The 19,570-nt window shown below is 39.0% G+C and overlaps 1 protein-coding gene across 1 annotated transcript in view; it reads right to left on the reverse strand.

The window, feature by feature from the left end:
• Nucleotides 1-363: 363 nt before the first annotated feature.
• ATP10A (ATPase phospholipid transporting 10A (putative)) overlaps nucleotides 364-19,570 on the reverse strand; it is a 114,141-nt gene continuing 94,934 nt past the window's right edge. Inside the window, exons 13-21 of the mRNA XM_032680638.1 lie at nucleotides 17,412-17,596; nucleotides 15,740-16,061; nucleotides 13,750-13,826; nucleotides 9,843-9,968; nucleotides 5,374-5,574; nucleotides 3,083-3,163; nucleotides 2,888-2,992; nucleotides 2,359-2,546; nucleotides 364-1,675 (exon numbers count right to left, since the gene is read on the reverse strand). Coding sequence (XP_032536529.1) covers nucleotides 970-1,675; nucleotides 2,359-2,546; nucleotides 2,888-2,992; nucleotides 3,083-3,163; nucleotides 5,374-5,574; nucleotides 9,843-9,968; nucleotides 13,750-13,826; nucleotides 15,740-16,061; nucleotides 17,412-17,596 — 1,991 coding nt within the window. The 3' untranslated portion in view covers nucleotides 364-969. The remainder of the gene's footprint in view (nucleotides 1,676-2,358; nucleotides 2,547-2,887; nucleotides 2,993-3,082; nucleotides 3,164-5,373; nucleotides 5,575-9,842; nucleotides 9,969-13,749; nucleotides 13,827-15,739; nucleotides 16,062-17,411; nucleotides 17,597-19,570) is intronic.

A 19,570-nucleotide genomic window follows, 5' to 3' on the forward strand; every position in this document is an offset into this window, starting at 1 on the left:
CCCTTGCAGCTGGTCATTCCAGTTCACCATCCCCAAGGACTTGATTTAACCTGGCTGAAACAACAGCGAAGGTGCCTAACAAAATTCCACCCTGCCAGTCCTCCACCCCAGCAGCAAGCAGGACAGACCTCTTAAGCAACAGCAGCCTACTCATGGTAGTGCTCCAGCACAGATCACAGGTTTCCCACCTCAAATGCTACAGCAGACACAATATACCAGTTCTTTGCCACCAAATCCTCCCTCATAAACAAGCAGCAGCTTTTTGTTGGAAGTTGAACAGCCTGATGCAAGGCTATGCCCAGCCAAATGCTACCTACTCCAAGTGAAGGGCTGACTAACAATTAACACAAGACTGGGAAGTCATTTTGCAATATGGATGCTTATTTATTTATTGTTTTATCATGACACATAAAATACTATGGCTGCAATATCAGAACATGGTGTCATTTATAAAATACCAGTATTATTAATGCGTTGGTAAGATACTGTTAACATTTACAGAGAGGTGTACAATAATTCCATAGCTTTGCTTAATGGGTTGCTTCAGTGACAAAACACCCTGGCAAGCAAATGATGGATGGAATACAGTAACTCTTTATTATCATGGTTTTCCTCCTTAATTACTAAATGGCCTCTAATGATATCAATAATTGTTGCTGAATCTAATCCTTTTGAATATGGTAGATAGATCCTTTGCTTTTACAGTATGTGTCAGAATAAAAGAGAAGCATCTGAAAAATAAGGAGATGGCATTTCCTTACAAAATGAGATGAAAAAATAAAACAATATATGGAACTTTCAAGTGTTTCTTTTCATATTTATAGCTCTTATTTCAATATACTGTATTTAAACATTCTTAAATAATCATTCTGTACCTTTGATCTTCTGTTTCACCTTTGGAAACAAATAGAGTAATCTCACTATAAATGTGTGCAAATAGAAAATATATAAATATATTTACGGCCCACATCATAAAAAGGTGGTCTCGGAATTGTCATTTTTACAGTGATCAGTTGGGGTTCCTTTCATTTTGTCCTGCAAGTTATTTGAGCTCTGTTCTTTTAAGCCTTTGAAGTCCACATGCAGAGAAGAGCCAAGCACACACATACTGTCCTGTGTTTCATTTTGTAAACTGCTTGACGACGCCTGTAAAACAGTCCCGATGTGACTGAACAGTGGAGTTGATGTGATCCACTTCAACAAACTGAAGTCTGCTTGGTCGACTGCTGAGCTCCATGGGAATGTTGTTGCCACAGGCAACGACTCCACCTCTGAATTGCTGCATCTAACTTCATGAAATCCCATGCACCTTTCCAGACTACTTGCTGATGAGGGGAGCTTGTTTTCCCCATACAATACAGCACCGTGGGGAGAGACAGCCACAGTCTGATCTGTTTTATGTTCTGCCTTTGTTTGCTCTTGGAAAAGTGACTCGCTTGTTTGAGGAGATGTTGGCAAAGGTGTGCTTTGGTTATTAGCCTTATAACAATCACTAGCATTTGAGCCAAGGCTTGGTGAGAAACTGTCTGCAAAGGGTTGTGTCTGATGTATCGTTTCCTTTACATTCAACTTAGTCAGAAGTTGGGTGCGAATCTCTGGGGCCAGTTTACTCAACTGGCGTCCAAGCTGAAGCTGGGTTGGGAATAGTGTTCCCTGAAGGGTTCTGTACAGGAATCTGCAAGAGGAGAATGTGCATATGAAAAGAAATGAAAGAAGGAAATACCCAATATGTTATTAAGAGAAAATATTCAAGACAAAAGTACAACAGAAAAATAAGAATGTTCTATATGCTTTTCTTATACTTGACACAAGCAAGCTTGCAGATGGAAAGCTCTGAGTGCTATGCTAATATTTTGATTAATAACAAGCAGAGTAATAAATCTATGTCTTTAGCCAGTGATCCATCTTGTGATTACACACAGTCTTTCATCCTTCCCAGTGAGGAATCAAAGGCAATGGGGATCAGCCTCCTACACCTACAAATAGACAAGTAGGTCTACAACATGCTATCAGAAATTCTGTACTGTGCACTTTATGTGAGGATGGATTGAATCCAGAAGCATCACAGAAAACCTCACAGGGTAGCAAATCTCTGCATGGCCAGGAAGTTCAACCAACAGTCTATAATTATCCTGATCCTGTGGTCTATGGCCATGAGCTGTGGTCTTTTCTTGTGGTCAGGAGCACAGAATAGGTTAGACAACCTGACTTCATAAAATCAGCTGCTGAAAAAAACTGATTTGGCTGGTTACGCAAAACGAAAGAGACGGAGTGGAAAAAGAAATGTTTCTTGCCCTCCCAATCACATGCATAAAGTGCCTTCATATATGAGAAAAGATATGAGAGAAGATACAATACCTGGGCAGCAATGCAACGACTGGTGATATAATGCAAGTGAAATAGAATATAGGGTCTCCCATCAGCCTTTCCATAGTCCAGTAGGGATTGGATGGAGGATGGCAGACTGGGCAGGAAGCATTGTAAACCAGAGCCACAAAGAAAAATAAAATGATACTAAAGATGCAAGATGACCAGTGGAGAAAAGTCTAGATCAAAACAAAAAAAACCAACAACAAAAGTATAATGAATCTTTATATTCTGAGAAATACGCTGTGACTCTTAATTAAAACTTAATTTCTGGAGTCAAATCCATGCACAGCAAAGAGTTTAGAACCTTGTATACTTAAAAATTCTTATTATAGATAAAACTCTACAAAGCTGTTTGCAGATCACAGTTTAAAACCTTTTTCATGTTTGTTTAAAATGCTTACTAAAAATAGAATACGCTGAGGGAAAGAAACAACAATCTTCTGTTTTTTAAAGATAGTACTAAGAGAAGAATTATGTACATGCCAGTGAGTTTCAGTGTAGGCTGTGGGTACCTTACCCAAGTTTTGGTTTCAATAGCCAAATGCAGTATGATGGTGAAAAGAGCTATTGTGGTGATGGGAGTTCCCCAGGAGAAGATGTCCACCTCCGAATCATAGTAAGTCTGTGAGAAAGGAGACAGAACTTAGCCTAAGCTGTATTGCCAGTTCTCCTCAAAATACTTAAAATAGAAAGGCTTAAACCAAACACTTACAAAATAGGGAATGAAGAAGCAAACCAGACTTTGGTACATAGCATCAATCATGTTCATCCAAAACATGTGTGGTTGGTACTCCTGTGCCATTAAAAAAAAAAAAGAAAATCAGATCATAATGAAAATGCTATTTGCCAGGACAGTTATTTTGAGGGGTATATTTCAATGGGCAGTTTTAAGGGCTTGGGCAAATACCTTCAAAACTTCGCCAATCACTCAGCTAACCTGGGGGATGAAGCCTGAAGAGTCTACCTGCAAGTCACTCTGTTCTGGGATAAAAGTCACTTGCCTCTTTTCTTTATTTTTTTTTTCCTGGCAGAGGGTGTAAATTGATGCTCAGGCCAGGAAACATTTATGAATGTGCCCAACTTTATGCACTACAGTTAGACCGCTGATTTCAGGAGGAGCTCTGAGAGTTTTAAGAACATGAATAAATGGCTTCTACATCACATACACACAAGCACAGAGTATTTATTCACAAAAGAGAAACCAGAAAATTCACATATACTTAGAGAAGAAGATCCACAACGTCAAGCTTTAGTGGTAATTCATGCATCAATGTATGACATGTTACAAATATGTACATAAAACATACATACATATATCTCTATGCATGTGTAGAAAATTGCTTGCTAAAAACAATATTAAACTAACATTTTGGTTTAAAGAACTATACAATTGCAGAGGTATGGATGGTCATATAAAGTACCCAGATGTAAGAAAAAATAGTCTGTAAATGGCAAAAGTTTTATTTAATTTTGGGATATAGTCTACATCTCAAACCACGAGGTTCATCAGGGCTCCTTCCCTTTATGGAGAATATCAGTGCAGCCTAAAAATGGGAATTGAAAGATGCTTGGAAAAAATTATGGTGATATTTGGCTTACTGAACTAACAGGTAGTTAATTACTGCATCAGGTTGCTCAGAGGGCTTATGGAATTACCACTGTTGGAGACATTCAAAACTAGACTAGTTAAAGACTGGAGAAACTTCATCTAGGTTTGAAGCTGTTTTGATCAGGGGTCTGGATCAGATGGCCTCCAGAGCCATTTAAATTATTCTGTAATTCTATAGGCTTCGAATTGGTGATAGTTTTTTGAAAGAGATCCTACCTGAAGCAGGATTTTTAAGTTTTTAAAATGCCTTTTTAGTTAATTATGCAAAGAATATGACCAATAGATTACAAAAAAACTTAGAGTGATCTCTGGGCTTGTCTATGAGAAATAATTGTACTGTGAACCTGGGACAGTTCTCAGTTTGCCAACTGAAGATAGACACAATCTCCCAACAAGCTTAAGCCATTATAAGATTTCTATCACCTTAAAAATATGCAAGAAAGGAAGGTATTAATATTACAGATTTTTAAAGTGCAATGCACTGGAACAGAAGAAATACAGAAAATGGGAAACAACAGATGAAAAAGACAGAACTTGGACTAACAGACTAAAAATAAGTTACACTAAAATGCTCTTTTCATGTTTTCAGGACGGTGTCTAGCAATGCCACTACATGTGTGGGGTACCAAATGCAGGTGTACACTTAGAGGTAAAAAACACTCACTGTCTCCTCTCAGAAGACACAATGTCAGACACTTTTAAGAAGGCTTTTCCTTGGAAGGAATGTCTCTGTATGGATAGTTTTGCCAAGGAACAAGATTTCCCACAGTACACTGTACCTGTAATTACCAGAAATGGTTTGGCTTGAATCCCTCCTGGAATTCCTTCTGTTTTCATTGTACAATTCAAGCAGGTGAGGATGAGGTGTTTTCAACAGATATTTCAGCTGAATCTGTCATCTGCTGGTGACTACCTCCCTCAGAGACTAAGTCTATTGACCATGCTTACTCCCAAAGCCATCTTTCTCTTCAGACTGTTTGTAATGGGCTGGGGCCTGAAGTTTTGAGTAAGTACTTTGAGGTTATTCTGCGAAAGCACTAGGCTGCAAAGTGCAATCTGTTTTACCTTTATGGTTATTTGTGAGTCTGGGAGGTGTTCAGCTTAGACTGACTTAAAGCATCCAAGCCTTCTCTCTTGTCACATATTAAAAATATAGCTGGTTGGGGGTTTTTTGTTCATTTGTTGGAAGGGGGGTGGGTTTGTTTATGTTTTGGTTTCGTTTTTTGTTTAGACGTACTTTTGACATTTTGACTCAGATAGGAAATATCACAAAATAATAATACTGACTTCTCAGACTGTTTTTATCAGTCATCTACCCTTTGGGACCAGGGTTGGTTTTCAGTTGAAACTAAAGATGTTCAGTAAAGAAATTACAATAAGCAAGAAGTTTTTACCTCCATATTCTGTCCACTTTTATAAAGCTGAGGTACAGCAATTAACACTTCAGCGGGCACATCCTTATCCAGAACACCAGTGATGAGTTGTGGAAGAGAAGAGAAGAGTAAATTAAAGAAGATGAGATACCACTGGTCAATCATTGATGAGCCAGAGAACCCACAGTAGAACTGGTACCAGAAGAGAAGGGCCACAAACATCTGAAACAAAATGAATAATGCTGTAAATACAACAAGCTAAGGAGGATCATCATCCCATTGTGTTCTGAAATGATTCCAATTTCAGTTTCTGCAAGGACTTATCTATGAATGCTAAACTTATGAACAATCCTTCTGAGGATACCTAGTCTAACTCCCTTCCTGATGTATGGACATCTTAGCTAAGCTGCAAACATTTGGCATGCCTGCAAGCCTTTGTGCTGCTGGAACCTCAGATCTCAGGCATCAGGGATGACTTCACATAAAATTAACTTTCGGTTCAAGTGAAATGCTGAGGTGCAATTTAACTAACTGTAAAAAGCTCTCCCAACCACCACTGACCTCTAGGTATATGAATATTGATGTCATAGCACTCACATGACTATTATAAGAACAAACATTTCCATAATAATATCCTCTGCTGGGTTGAGATGTTTTGGGAGGCTTTTCTGGTCTACAATAGATAAATGAAAAGCTTTTTAACAAGGCCAACACAAGACCAGCAGCAGCAAGGAAGACTAAACTGTAAGGTCTAGAAAAATTGTCTTAACTATTCTGTCTCTGTATTTCGACATTCAGCAAATTAGCAGTGCTGTAAAGATTTCTGTCTCTCTTACTCTTCGGCTCTATAAAGAAATCAGCTGCATACACAGTTGCAGGGGGATGGTTCATGTAGTTGGGCTGGAATCACCCAAAAAGAAACAAACCACACAACTGATTTCTCCTATACTCTCTTCAGCATGAAGAATCTTGAAGGTTTTAGGGTTCAGGAGAGGTGCTAACCTCACCTGTTGACGGAGGATTTGAGGCCTAGGAAAAGATAGGCAGCTTCCAAGAAAAGGAAATAAACTCTCAGGCTTGGTTCTCCTAAAACTACAATTTTTATTATTCTCTGTAAAGTGATTAACACTAAACGAAAGGCAACTAGAAAAGTGTTGGAAACTGTTCCTCAAGGGTTTTCCTCATTTTAACCATGAAGAAGGGAAATGACATGACCCTTCCTTTCACTTTCACTTCCTCCTCTTTTTGCATTCTGTTCTCAAAAAGCTTTCAGCCAGCTGGAGAACATTAACCCTTCATGAATTTTAGATATACTGAGGAAAATATAGATCTGTTCTATCTGTGCGCCAAAATGTGGGTGAAATTTAAACATAGGAGGAAAAAATGTCTATGGTCTGCTTAGTCAGTGAAAACTGCTGCAAAGAAAGTAAGCCTATCTTGTGAAGTGAAATTGCCACACCGTAAGAAGGTCAGTCCTGCAGTACATAAACATATATATATATTTGTGTGTATATATATAGTAGACATGTGCTCAGGTAATGTTTGCATACTACATTGAAGTGGCTTGTATATCAGCGGCAACATACATCTCACTGTTTGTGAGCCCATACTATAAATTAACCTATTAAAAGTTAAATGGTAGTATTTTTTTAAGGATCATCTCTAGAAATGTTTCTGTAAATACCTTTCAAGAAAAATATCTTCCTCTGGCCCAAACTGAGTTACCAAAGCTTCAGTACAGTTGGGTGGGACATGGCAATTTCATTCCAAAATTGAACATATTTAGAAAATTATTTCCTTTCCACACCCAAAACCAAACAAAATTCCTTGCGTTATTTCTCAAAAAGAAATTGCAATAAATACATAAATTTAGATACCTTTCTCTCACTCATTTAAAATAAAAGAAAATGCACCTAATCCAGGAACTAAGAAATTTTCTCTCTAGAGCCTTGCTAATAGTAACCTCTCTTGGAAACAGTTTGATTCTGACAAAAATGGGTAGTTTGATTAAAATACAGTCAGCTGAAAATTTTACTAGCACCTCTAGTATGGGTCTCAGCAGTACTGCTGAAGAAAGCTGTACAAACAAATGAAATTTCAGTAGCCAAGCTTAAATCAGACTTTTTTCCCCTGAAATTTTATTTTGTAATAAACAAGTGTTTAATTCAATTTCAGATAACATGTTCTCTTTTGCTTCTGTGTATTACCCCCTTGAATAAGACAAAACAAATTTAGATAAAGATTTTAAATAAAAAAGGTTTCCTCTCTTTCCCTGCCAGATGAGACTGTTTTACAAATGCGGTCCCAGACAGAATCTCTCAGTGAATGAGGAGGGTGTCAAAAAATGTTCAGTGCTGTCTTGCAGAGATAATGTCTAAAGAGGAAGATGTGCATGCTTGTGGAAGTAGAATTTTGTTTACATGAAATCCCTTTTCATCAAGCTCATATATTTCTAGTAATTCTATGTTTTAGTTTATATTTTACTTGCATTTTTATCATCTCCACCAATCCAAACACCTTTTTGTATAAGTCATTGAAGTTTCCAAATGGCTTTTGCAGCAATGTGGAGTTTAAACTTTGAGTTAAGCAGGTTCTAGTGGAGAATGGAGAATTTCATAGTATGAGCAAATGGTGAAAAACACACTTGAAGAAACAGAAAACTTGCAGAATATTTGCAGTGTAGCTATCTCAAGTCTCTGTGGAGAATCATCCAGAATAGTCTCCTTGCAAAAGGATCAGGTGCTCCTACATTTCCTTTTATAATAATCTTTCCTTCAGGGCAGGCACTGTGTCAGACATATTCATGTCTGGATACCCAATTACAGCTTCAGAGTCAGTAGCAACAAGTATTTCTCAGAAAGCTCTAAAGGGTGTCAAAACAGAGCCAACACAAAGAGATTTCCTCAGTTATTTTCTAGCCTTGAGGCCGGAGCGTCTGAAAATGTCTTACTAAAACTGGCATAAAAAATAATACTTGTAATCAAGGAGAGTTGTACCAAAGAAAATGGAAGATTTTAAAAAACTGAACAAAAATGTAGATGTGTAAGCGGCATCTCTGACTGCTTATTGCTGGAATGTCTTATGTTTTTTACTTCTGGGTTTTTTTAGCTATTATTTTGATATAAGATGGCTATGCATACACTTCTTGGAAGTTCAGATTTGATACTGTCAATTGGTATCTTGAAATATTCAGCACTGGGGGTGGGAGTACAGATGTTCGGCATCATTCAGGATCAAGCCTTAAAATTCAGGCCTTTGAACATCGGCACATATTTCACTGCTGTACTTCAACTGGTGTCTCTCCACTCAGTGCAGCATTACTTGAATCTGCTTGCTAGTTCTGACTCAGGCAGCACCTCAGACCACAAAGTCCCTTCTTTCTTCTGTGTCTGGAAGGACATTTGCATGCAGTCTCTAGTCTGACCACAGAAGGCATTCTAACACGCTTGTTTTAACACAAAGATGCTTTATTAATTCTTTAACACCCTTAGGTAGTCCTGTGATGTTCAAAATTTTGAGCAAATTATAGTTTTCTCCTGATAAAAACTGAGGATTAGATTAAAACTGGAAAGCAACTTTTACAAAACTGAAAACTACTTTTTTTTTTTTTTCTGATACTGAGGATAAAATCCAGCCTCCTGCACACAGTTCATATATTGCCCTCTGGAGCAAACAGAGGTGTGAGCGGTCTAGTTCTCCTCTTTTTCCTGCTTCTTCATATGCCTTGCTCCCAAGGTGATCTGCAGCTGTTGTAAGTGAGCAAATCTATGTGCCTGTCAGTGACTGCCACCCAGCTGGTGGAGTTCTTAGTTGTCTTGTTAGGCAGTTTTCAATCAATCATCTTTGTACTTCAAGATCAATGCAGAGGGCCTTTGTTGAGGTGAAGGAGTTGAGCTGCCAGTGGCTCAATGCCCAGTACTGGATTCACTCCTGTTTCATACACCAGGGAGGAAATACAGACCCATTGTCTGCTCTTTACCATGGTGTGCTTCCTTGCTAATGCACTCTTTTGCTTAGTTGGGTGTAAGATAAATCAGGAAAACAACTTCCCAGTTTCTGCATCTGAGACACAGAAAGGACTCAAATTATCTCAAGTCACTAGGGAACATGTACAGCGATTCATAAGCAATGATGAGATATGGTCAGAAAGAGAAAACACACTCAACCACTACTTTGGACCAATGCTGGTGGCTTTGGCATTACAGAGTCCTGTATCTAGCCAACTAAATTCTGCAAAACTATTTTATAAAGAAACTTCTCTGAAGCAGTGCTTGTTATTTCTGTTACCTAATTTGCACATTCAGCAGCACACTGTAGCTGTTATGGAGTGGGTCCTGTATTTCTGCAAATGGCAGCCAGCTGTCTTTCAACTTTGCAAATTTCTTTGCAGCTTATTTATAAACCATTTTAAGGCTGACCTAATGCTCACTTAGCACAAAATAAACCCTGGAAACATGTGGTGCTACAAAGGTTCCAAGTCAAACACTTACTGCATTTTTGTAGAAGAAATACAGCACCATGTTGGCGAGTCGAGAATAACACCAGTGGCCATGAACAAGCAAAAGCTTCTCCAAATGCCTGAACCTTGGGATTGCAAAGTCACTTGCCATCACCGCCTTAAATGAAAGAAAAGTTGGAATCCTTATTGTAAAGCGTCACTTTCAACAACAACAATGAATTTAGTCATCTTCTCGACTCATACAGTCAATAGAAACTGTACTCATGAGGAATGAAATCCATTACAGCGCACATGAAAGGCAGCTATTGCTCCTTTGATTTGAAATACCCGTGAGCAAACCCAGCAGCTTGGCAGAACATGCGATGTGACCTGGTCGTCGCCCAAAGGAGATTACAGTCTACATTCCAGATGGTGAAAAGCAACAGCAAAAGGCGAGAGGTGGGAGAAAGGCTGGCAATGGCAGTTGCCTGAGCATGAAGGCTTGGGGTCTATGTGTGAACATCTTGGTGGCTGTAACATCTTTCTCTGTGAAAACTACAGCATGCTTACAGGGCAAAATGAATTTCCAAAGAATAAAATGGAAAAGTACAGTTAAGTGGTTGCATCATAATTACTGGACATTAAAAGACAAAACAATAAAAAGATTAGTTTTAATTACATTTGCTATGCTGGTTTATGAAGTTTACTGGGCTGTCCTGAGATATCAGGATTTTGAGGGATTTTTAAAATTGCACGTTTTCTATAACTGTATATGAAAAAAAATACACTAGATGAGACTACCAGGGGACTGTGCAGACTGTCAGATCACACTGACAAAATGAATCACCCAGTTTCTCTCTAATTCTGACTAAATTTCAGGGTACTGTACATCTAGATGAGACCTTCTTGTGTTATCACAGCTATTTCATGATTTTCCTTAGCCCTAGGATCACAGTAAGATTTCATTTAATATTGTTTTACATTTCATTTCCTATTTTGGTATCATCTTTCTTTTCACAATTCGGCAAAAACATGAGGAAAGGTGAAAACCTCCAAAGGGGCAATATCTTCCTCACACTCTGCTGGGTATATTTTGACTGTATTTTTAAATGAGATGTCTTTCCTTTTAAGTTTTCCTAATTCCCTTTCTTGGAAAATCATCATAAGGGCTCCATTTTCCCAAGTAAGTGCTTGTATAAGCTATTAAAATAAACTTTAAAACAGTATGCAAGAGAAGGCATAAGAATGCATTGCAATTTAAGAAGTAGATGTATATAAGCACTGAGACATTTTTTAATATGTTGACACATTCTAGGATTTCTCAGGTACTGAGACACACTTGTTATAACCACCCAGCACAGAAGTCTGATTTGTCTTGCAGACATACAGCTATCTTGCAGTCTGAGAAGAACAGAGCTATGCTATGTCTGCTTCCTTGTCCTCCACACCATCTCAGCCTATTCCAATGTCAAAACAAACCCGTTAGCTTCGTTTGTGCTTCTAACATAGTACTTCACAGCACACTGTGAGAAGTGTCAGGATCTTTTTCTTTTTTAGTCCATTTTTATTACAGTGAGGAACACAGTAAGGAAGATAGTGTTATCCAATTACATTTGCATGTTTACTTAGTCTCAAAATATCCCCTCGATTTTCACATTTTATTTTTTTCTTCCAGCTTTTTCACAGGAAAAAGTGAATCATGCTCCACATGCTTCCATAGAATGTGGAAGGAAAATGAATCAGACAGTATTACTGTTTTGGACATCTCAATGCTCAACGCCTTCTGAGTACCTGCGTGTGTACGAATCTGACAGTTGTTTATAGTAGAGTTCTGCATGATTCCTTAGAACCTGGCAGAAAAGGAAGGGATCTATAAACATTTTCCACTCTGTTAACTTTCATTTAGAAAAAACCAGATAGTTTAATGAGTTAATGAGAAAATAGCTTTCAGATCTGAATAACTGCAAAGGCCAGGGGCATTTGAGGACTGGTTGTTGTAAGTGCATGAGCTCAACTGAAAGTGGCATAAAGGGGAGAGGAGTCAAAAAAATGCTACAAGCACTATATATTTGCATTAGCAAAAAAAATTATCTGAATACATAGGTGGCAAGAGCTGGTAAGAGATGATAAGACCAAGGAGTTTGGGGGAGACTTTTTTAACTGATAGGCATGGTGGGGCCCCACAAAACCAGTCTTCTCTGGGCTCTCTGGAATTTGCACTGCCTGCAGAGTGATACTGCAGAAGTCATGCAGAACTCTCAGAGCCTGATGAAGGCTGAAGAACAACAAATACACCTGGCATCAGCTTAGTCCAAGAATTCCTTTTCTCCTGCTCTCTCCAGCCATCAAAGTCAGACTCACAAGGTCTATGGCTGGGATGCCATATGTACAATGAGTATCTAAATATTTTTACAGTAGGGTTTTTTTGAGTCTAAGTTACAGCTGCTAACATGTTTGGAGAACCATTCTTAACAGATTACATCCCTGAAAACTGTCTGTTTGAAGTGCACTGATGGCCTTTTATTGGCCCTCGAGATTACTTTGATTGAACTCACTGGATGATCAGAAGAAGGAGAACAAGTGTAAGTGCTATGCTGGGTCAGGCTGAATCCTATCTTCCCTAGTATCCAGGCTTCAAGAATGGCCAAGAGAGGATTCAAGGATTCATACACATTGAAAGAGTGCATGAATAAATAAGAAAAATCTCTACTGACTTTTCTCCAGTGTACTGTCCTATCTTCTGGTGATCTGCACGCCAGAAAATGCATAAGTTGACACCCAAGTTCATAGCTCACTTAAATTTTTGTTTCATAAGTTTGTGTGTTGATCCAAATAAATAAATTATAGCATTAACGCAGTTCCATGGAATAAAATTCCATAGCCAATGTGTGCACCGTGGGAAGGAGGCCTCTCTTCTCTTTGGAGCAAAACATCCAGCCAACATTGCAAAAAATGCAATGTGGGTCAGAGAACCACCCACTGGTAACTAAGTTAAGGAGCATGCTCATCTGCTCAGGTCCTCAGGATGGAAACACTTCCCACTTTCTCTGAAGAGCTCTTTGATATATACTCAACTACTCTATTTTCTCATGCAATCAGTCTGCCCAAATACAGGGTAGGTTGTGGAAATGAGGTATCTTCCTCATTCTCTGTATCTTACTGCCATGTCTGGTACTAATGTGGCAACTGAACTGCACTAGCAGTAGAGGCGGCCGAGGTAATAGATAATACATTCCATACATACATATCCTCTCTTCTGGGGATGAGAGAAGTGCCTCTTATTCAGTGGTAAATACATTAATCAGGGGCAGAATGCATCCAGAAGACTACAAGGCAAGTCCCCTTATCCTGCTGTTCCCTGTGACAGGAAATGTGGAGAAAACCAACTCTTGGTATAATGTGTAGGGAGCAGTGTTTCTGCAAAGTGCTGCAATTACCTCTTTCTTCACTGTTTTGCTGTCTGAATAGGCTGAGGGAGTGAGATGTGTGGGTGGCTGGGCTAAGGGCCACCACCACAAATGCAAATAAGCTGCATGAGTTGTACTGTCGTGTGCAGGCACTCCACAGAAGAAGTATACCCAAGCAATATAGGAGAGAGGAGAACAAAAGCCAGAATAAGATGAACCTTTATTTCCTAAATAATGCATAGCTGAGCTTTTTTCCTCCTTTAAAATAGTATTTAGCTAATTATTTCTTTAATCATATTGCTTAGAGGGATCCGGTAAGTTGAATTTTCTGAGACAGTGTGTTCAAACTCACCACAGATCTGAGAACAAGCACAAGCTCAAACCTAAGCTGAAAGCACCCTTATGAAACACAACTGGCACTCCTCAGCACAACTTGCTCCTTCTCCTTTATTTGTACTGACTATCCCAGAGGCAGCTTGATCAATCTGACCTGTGGGAAGTGCCTGTTTCATCCCTTCATAGGAGTGCCTTCCACTGAACGAGCAACATTACCTGCATGCCTTCTTGACCAGAGATCCCCACACCAACATCTGCCACTTGAATCATGCTGACATCATTAGCACCATCACCTAAAGATGACAAAATACAGTTTTGTTGTCACTAGTAGACCAGAAACACTTAGCAGCAACAAAGCAAAGGAAAAACAGTTGTTACTGAGTTGTTACTCACGGTTGAGTAGAGAAAAAGGGAGTGCGTACTAAGTGTTGGGTGGCTTTATTAAGGGAGATGTGGGGTAGAAAAGGATATATCTTTGGAATATAAGGTTCAAAGGGCAAAGTTTCCAAGACATTGTGATCTTTGTAGATCTTTTTATCATAGAAAAGTAAAAATAAACCGAATCTGTCTCTTTTTAGTTCAAGTATTGGGCCTGAACTGCATCAATAGTAAAACAGTGGAAGGTTGAGAATGAGCTTCTCAATACTTCTGCTTCCTGATTAACTGTCTGCCTGCAATCAGGTATGACTAAGAATTATATGTGCAAGGAGGTCTAAAGCCAATGAGGATGTCTACACAGTAAAAATAAATAAAAAAAAAATTAAAAGTAGATGAATGAAAGAAAAAGTCAAGAGACTAGAGTTTACAGTCCAAGATCTACCATTAAATCTACTATAACTGGTAGATTTAATTGGAATGGTTGCACAGTTACCACTCCTTGCTCTGCTTCCACTCATGATACCACAAGTGATAGGTGCCATAGAAAGGATACCAGAATGAGACATGTATCTATTCTGAACCTCTTAAACTTACAACTGATGTACTAGTGGAAAATGAGACCCTATTCAGTGGCTGAGGTGTACATCACTTCTCCCCACAGTTTCCCTGTTGTTGGCACATATAAGAGCGGTATCCGATCGCCTGACAAAGCCGATGTCTTTGTGACTGTGTGACACAGCCCCGAGTTAGCTCATGTTGGTTAAAAGGAGAGATGCATACTGCTAGGCTTTTAAGCCAGAACAGGAGCTTGTGCTCAATTCCTTAGGCTCAAGATGCTCAGAAAGAATGAAAATACCGGCTGCCCAGTCTCCACTAGTGTTTTTAAGCATTCTGGATAATTCAAGTAAAGGAGCCAGACGTTTTTTACAACATATGCAAATGGTTATGTCCACAGTCAGCCACAGATATAAATTCAGTAGGAGGGAGGCATAATTGAGCAAGATATAATACATTAAGCATGAGGATTATGATAATCAGCACATGTTTGGTGATGAGGGTGTGACACGAGTCTGGCAATTATTATATGTACTTAGGGTTACTCATGGGCTGGTCCAACCCACATGTGTTCCTGCTATGACTAATCAATACAGGTAGATGAAAGCAAGTGTGTTTGTTACAAAACATGCTGCAATCATATCTTCTAATGCAACAAGTGCCTAAATTTCAGATAGGGAAAGAAGAGCTGGTTGACTTTTCTTGTGTAAAAATCATGGAAACATGGAAGACCCTGTCAAATTTAAGACAGGCTGACTCCCCCTTCGCCAATTGAGTGATTAGCTGGGAAGAAGGGTAGGTGTTGGCAATCATGTCAGTCGTAAATCCACTCTCTGTACTAACAAGGCCAAGTCATACCCTGTGCTGTATGGCTGATTCGTGAACAAAAAACCCAGAACCTTGAGTTTAAGCATGACTGGACAAAACAGTACTGAGCATAGCATTTTTTCTGTGCAATACAGTGACTGCAAAATGGTGCTTTGCACAGCATCAGCTAACCCAGATCTTCACAGCTGTGTTCAGACATGTCAAAATCTCATAGCATACCTGGGTTCTGATTACCTAACTTCTGTAGGATGAAATCCCAAATACTACTTCGGAGTTTTATCTTGGTTTTCATTAAATAAGTTAGAATAAATATGTTAGAGCTGTCTAACATGTTTTCAGACAAAACTGGAAGGCTGTTTCACTTGTGAGGAAGCTGGAAGGGTCCTACTGCAAGTCAAAAAAATCAAAACTCTCAAGACAGGCTAGTTTAAACTGAGGTATTTACCTATTGCCAAGGTCATTGCTTTGAGTTTGTCTCTGACTAGTTTCACTACCATGCTCTTTTGGAGTGGGGTAGAGCGACAACACAGTACTGAACGGCATCGCTTGGCTAGTGCAAGAAATTTATCTTCTAGCGTAGGTTCCAGGGCATAAGCTAGAGTCCTTCCATCAATCACTAGGCCCAAGCTGGAAAGCACAGAGGCAGAGGGTGGATAGAGAGGGGTGAACCCAACAGTCATGTTTCCAGTAGCTTCGTCTATTGTGTTGTTTGAAAATTTAGACTCTACGCATTGCAGACACTGTTCCAGCAAGACAGCACATGTCTCCTGAAAAAAAAATTCAAAATAAATACGCTTGAGAGAAAGGAACATGTATTCAAAGGCTTCTGTTTGCTGCATGATCAGGCATAATGAATATGGGGAATGTGTTCTATTTGCTGTGCTGCTAAAGTTTTAATTTCTAAAAATTTTCTTTTCTATTTGCTCCAAACACAATTCTTGCAGAAGTTATGACAACAATAAGGAGTAGAAAGGCTTAAAATCTAATTCTTCTTTAACATGCAGTATTGTATGTTAAACTTATTTCTTTTAGCTCCTTCTCAGAATAACATTGCTGGGTAATGATATATAATTGGTACTAAGTTAAGTATGGTGATGAACACCATTATGTATACGCCCACAACTCAGATCAAAGTGTTATGCATTGTTAAAGGCCAATTAAAGGTTATTTAAGCTTAATTCTCTCTCCTAGCCATACTTGACTAAAAGATGTTATTGAGAATATATGAACATTTAGAAGAAATGCTATTGGTCTTACAGCAAAGTATGACTAAAAAGAAAAAAACATGGAAAATTAATTTACCAGTTCAGTTGATAACTCAAGAACGGCAAATGCTGTTATCTTTTCTTCCTTTTTGAAAGAAATTGGAGCTGGATACTGATGGCCTACCTCTCCTCTGCTGATCTGTAGTCCAACTTTATCACCTCATTTAAGGACTATAGCACTATCAGTCTGGTTCCTTGTATGTTAGACTGTATCAGTTACCAATTTGTGACTGTCTGCTTGCAACAAGTTGAGTACAGAAAAGATCAGTAATTCAGAAGGATTAGAAAAGGTATATTAGGAAGCAAGGCATTACTGTAGATGTGGTTTTCTGCCTCTCAGAGTTAGCATCGAGATTTAAGTATTGCTTCTATCTCCAGAGAAAAAGCCACCTGAGAAAACATGAATGACTGAGTTATCTAAATACTAAATATCAGTGGCAAAAAATAAAGCACAAATTTTCAAGAGGTTATCAACTGCTTTTTTCCTCAGCATGTGTTTAATAACAGGCCTTTTAGACTCATTAGTACCAATAAACAAAACTAGAAATGTTTTGAGAATGCATACCAAAGACAGGTATTTATGCTGCTATGGCATATTTTCACTCATGGTGGAATTCACTATACAAAGTTACATATCTTCAGTAAATTTATGATACATGAGACTATGATTTAGAAGCATGATTCACTGAAAAGTATTCAAAGACGTGTCCTACCTGAAAATTATGGACGAAGCAGGAAAAGAAGAAAAAAAAAAAGAGGGAAAGGAAAAAAAGCCATCAAATTTTTAGTTGTACAAATTGAAAATAAGGCAAAACTAGCTCACTGGTAAACTTGTATATTGGATCTGCTTACTGGTGATTCAGCATTCAAAGTGATGATTTCTTCATCGTGATCTAGTAGCTTGCAGGCATATGCGATATTAACAGCTGTTTCTTGCTTGTCTCCAGTAAGAACCCAAATCTGCAACCCAGCTTTGCGCAAGTTTGCAATGGTTTCTGGAACACCATCCTGTAAACGGTCTTCAATGCCAGTGGCACCTAAGCATATAAAGAAAGTGAAATATTCTCCACTTAAGAAACACTTAGGGTTCCCCAGTTCCCCTGAAATTGTAAGCTTGAATATAAAATAACAAAACAAAACCAAAACAACCAGCAGTCATTTTTATTGGAAAACAGCTAAATTACCAATGGTTGCAAGATTTGGGCAACTTTTTGGGGCTATTGAGAAAGAGGAGAGGAAAGTAGCAGGGGTAAACCCTTGCATCAAGAGTCAGCAAACCTAGAATTCAAAACTTCAAAAGCAACCTGATGCCACTTCTAGTCCCAGAGGTTCACAAGGCTTATTGTCTCTATGCTCTATGCTATCTTCACCATTTCTTCTGGATGTTGCTAGAGAAGGCATTGGTTCTCAGAGATATTTCAGTTCTTCTCAGAGAGAAGAGGCTGCGTCACTAGAGATTTCTCCCTTTTGAAGGGGAATGACAGCAGGACTGCACCTTCGCAGCAGCACATTAGGCTGCAGACATAAACCTTTTCCTGCCTTGTTGCTGCTCTTTGCTCTTGCAGAAAGACACTAGTGGCCAAATGAGATATAGCAGAAAATAAATCATAAATCTGTTGCCCATGATGAGAAAGTAAAATGTGTCTTTTTCATGCTTTCACTGTATCTTTTCACCTGTTTATAAGAGATTGGGTCTCTTTTTTACACTTACATAAATCGATTGACGGAGACAAGATTTTCATATATATGAAGAGCGGCAAAAAGCCACTCAGGACCAAGCTCAGTGTAACCACTGATACATCAGTGCTCCAGTGAGTGTCAGAGAGATTTCAATGTGAGGAAATGCAAGCCTAGCTACTAGAGAGTGAGGAGGTGACAGACATGCAAACTACCTGGAACAACAGGAAAAACAAAATAAACTTTTCTCAGCTATTTATTATTCCTGTGGTTGTTCCTTGAAAAAAAAAACCAATTAACAATAGAAGTCCACCAGTCATTTACGTGAAAACACATTCTTAGGGCAATGTTGGGAAAGCTATTATCCAAACAAAGGAAAATATATTCCTTTTCCAGACTTACTTCTTATTCCCACAACCTAATCATAACTGATCATTGCAAGATACAAACCACAGTATGAGGTTCTTGGGGAATGACTGAGCTGATAGTTTACTACTGGCTAGAGCTCACTTGTTTTTCTGGCAGCTCAATTTCACTTTTTTTTTTTTTTTCACCCTAGAGTGCAGCCAGAGCCAACAGGTACAACCATGGTGGAATCTTTTTCATAGAATCATAGAATCAGCTGGGTTGGAAGGGACCTCTGAGATCGTTAAGTCCAACCCCTGATCCACTACCACCATGGTTGCTAGACCATGGCACTAAGTGCCACATCCAGTCGTATCTTAAAAACCTCCAGGGACGGAGAATCCACCACTTCCCTGGGCAGCCCATTCCAAAGCCTGAGCAGCCCATTCCAATGCCTGATTGGCATTGATTACTGTGGTCCAAATTAGGCAACTCATGCCCCCCTTTAAGTCAGGAGAGAGAACCAGACACTTCAAGGCATGATTCATCTAATCCTAAAGTGGATATCTAAGACAGATCAAATGAACTGCACTTTCTTTTTTTGTCTCTCCATTGGTTGTATGTCGAGCCTTAGAGATCTGTAGTAGATAGACCAAAAGTTGGGTGAGGTGGATCTGTCTCCCAGAGATAGGCATGTTGGCAATTAGTGAAGATTGTTTTCTTTGACAGTGTTGTGGCTGTCCCAGTTTCTTCGCCAGAGAAAGCAGTTGGATGCATGGAGTAATAGTGACTATACATACATTTTAGAATCTTTCAACATCTCAGCTCAGAAGAGTACGAGCAATACTTTTTACATACACTGATTTTAACTGCAAACCCTTGCCACAGAACACACAGGCCCTGAGTGCATGTGCTGAGAGTGATGTGTATGAGAGTTGATGCCTCTCACAAATGCAGTTTATGAGCCTTGCTTTATGCATGTCCCTGGT

Source organism: Chiroxiphia lanceolata, chromosome 2, assembly GCF_009829145.1.
Source record: "Chiroxiphia lanceolata isolate bChiLan1 chromosome 2, bChiLan1.pri, whole genome shotgun sequence".
Classification (NCBI taxonomy): Eukaryota; Metazoa; Chordata; class Aves; order Passeriformes; family Pipridae; genus Chiroxiphia; species Chiroxiphia lanceolata.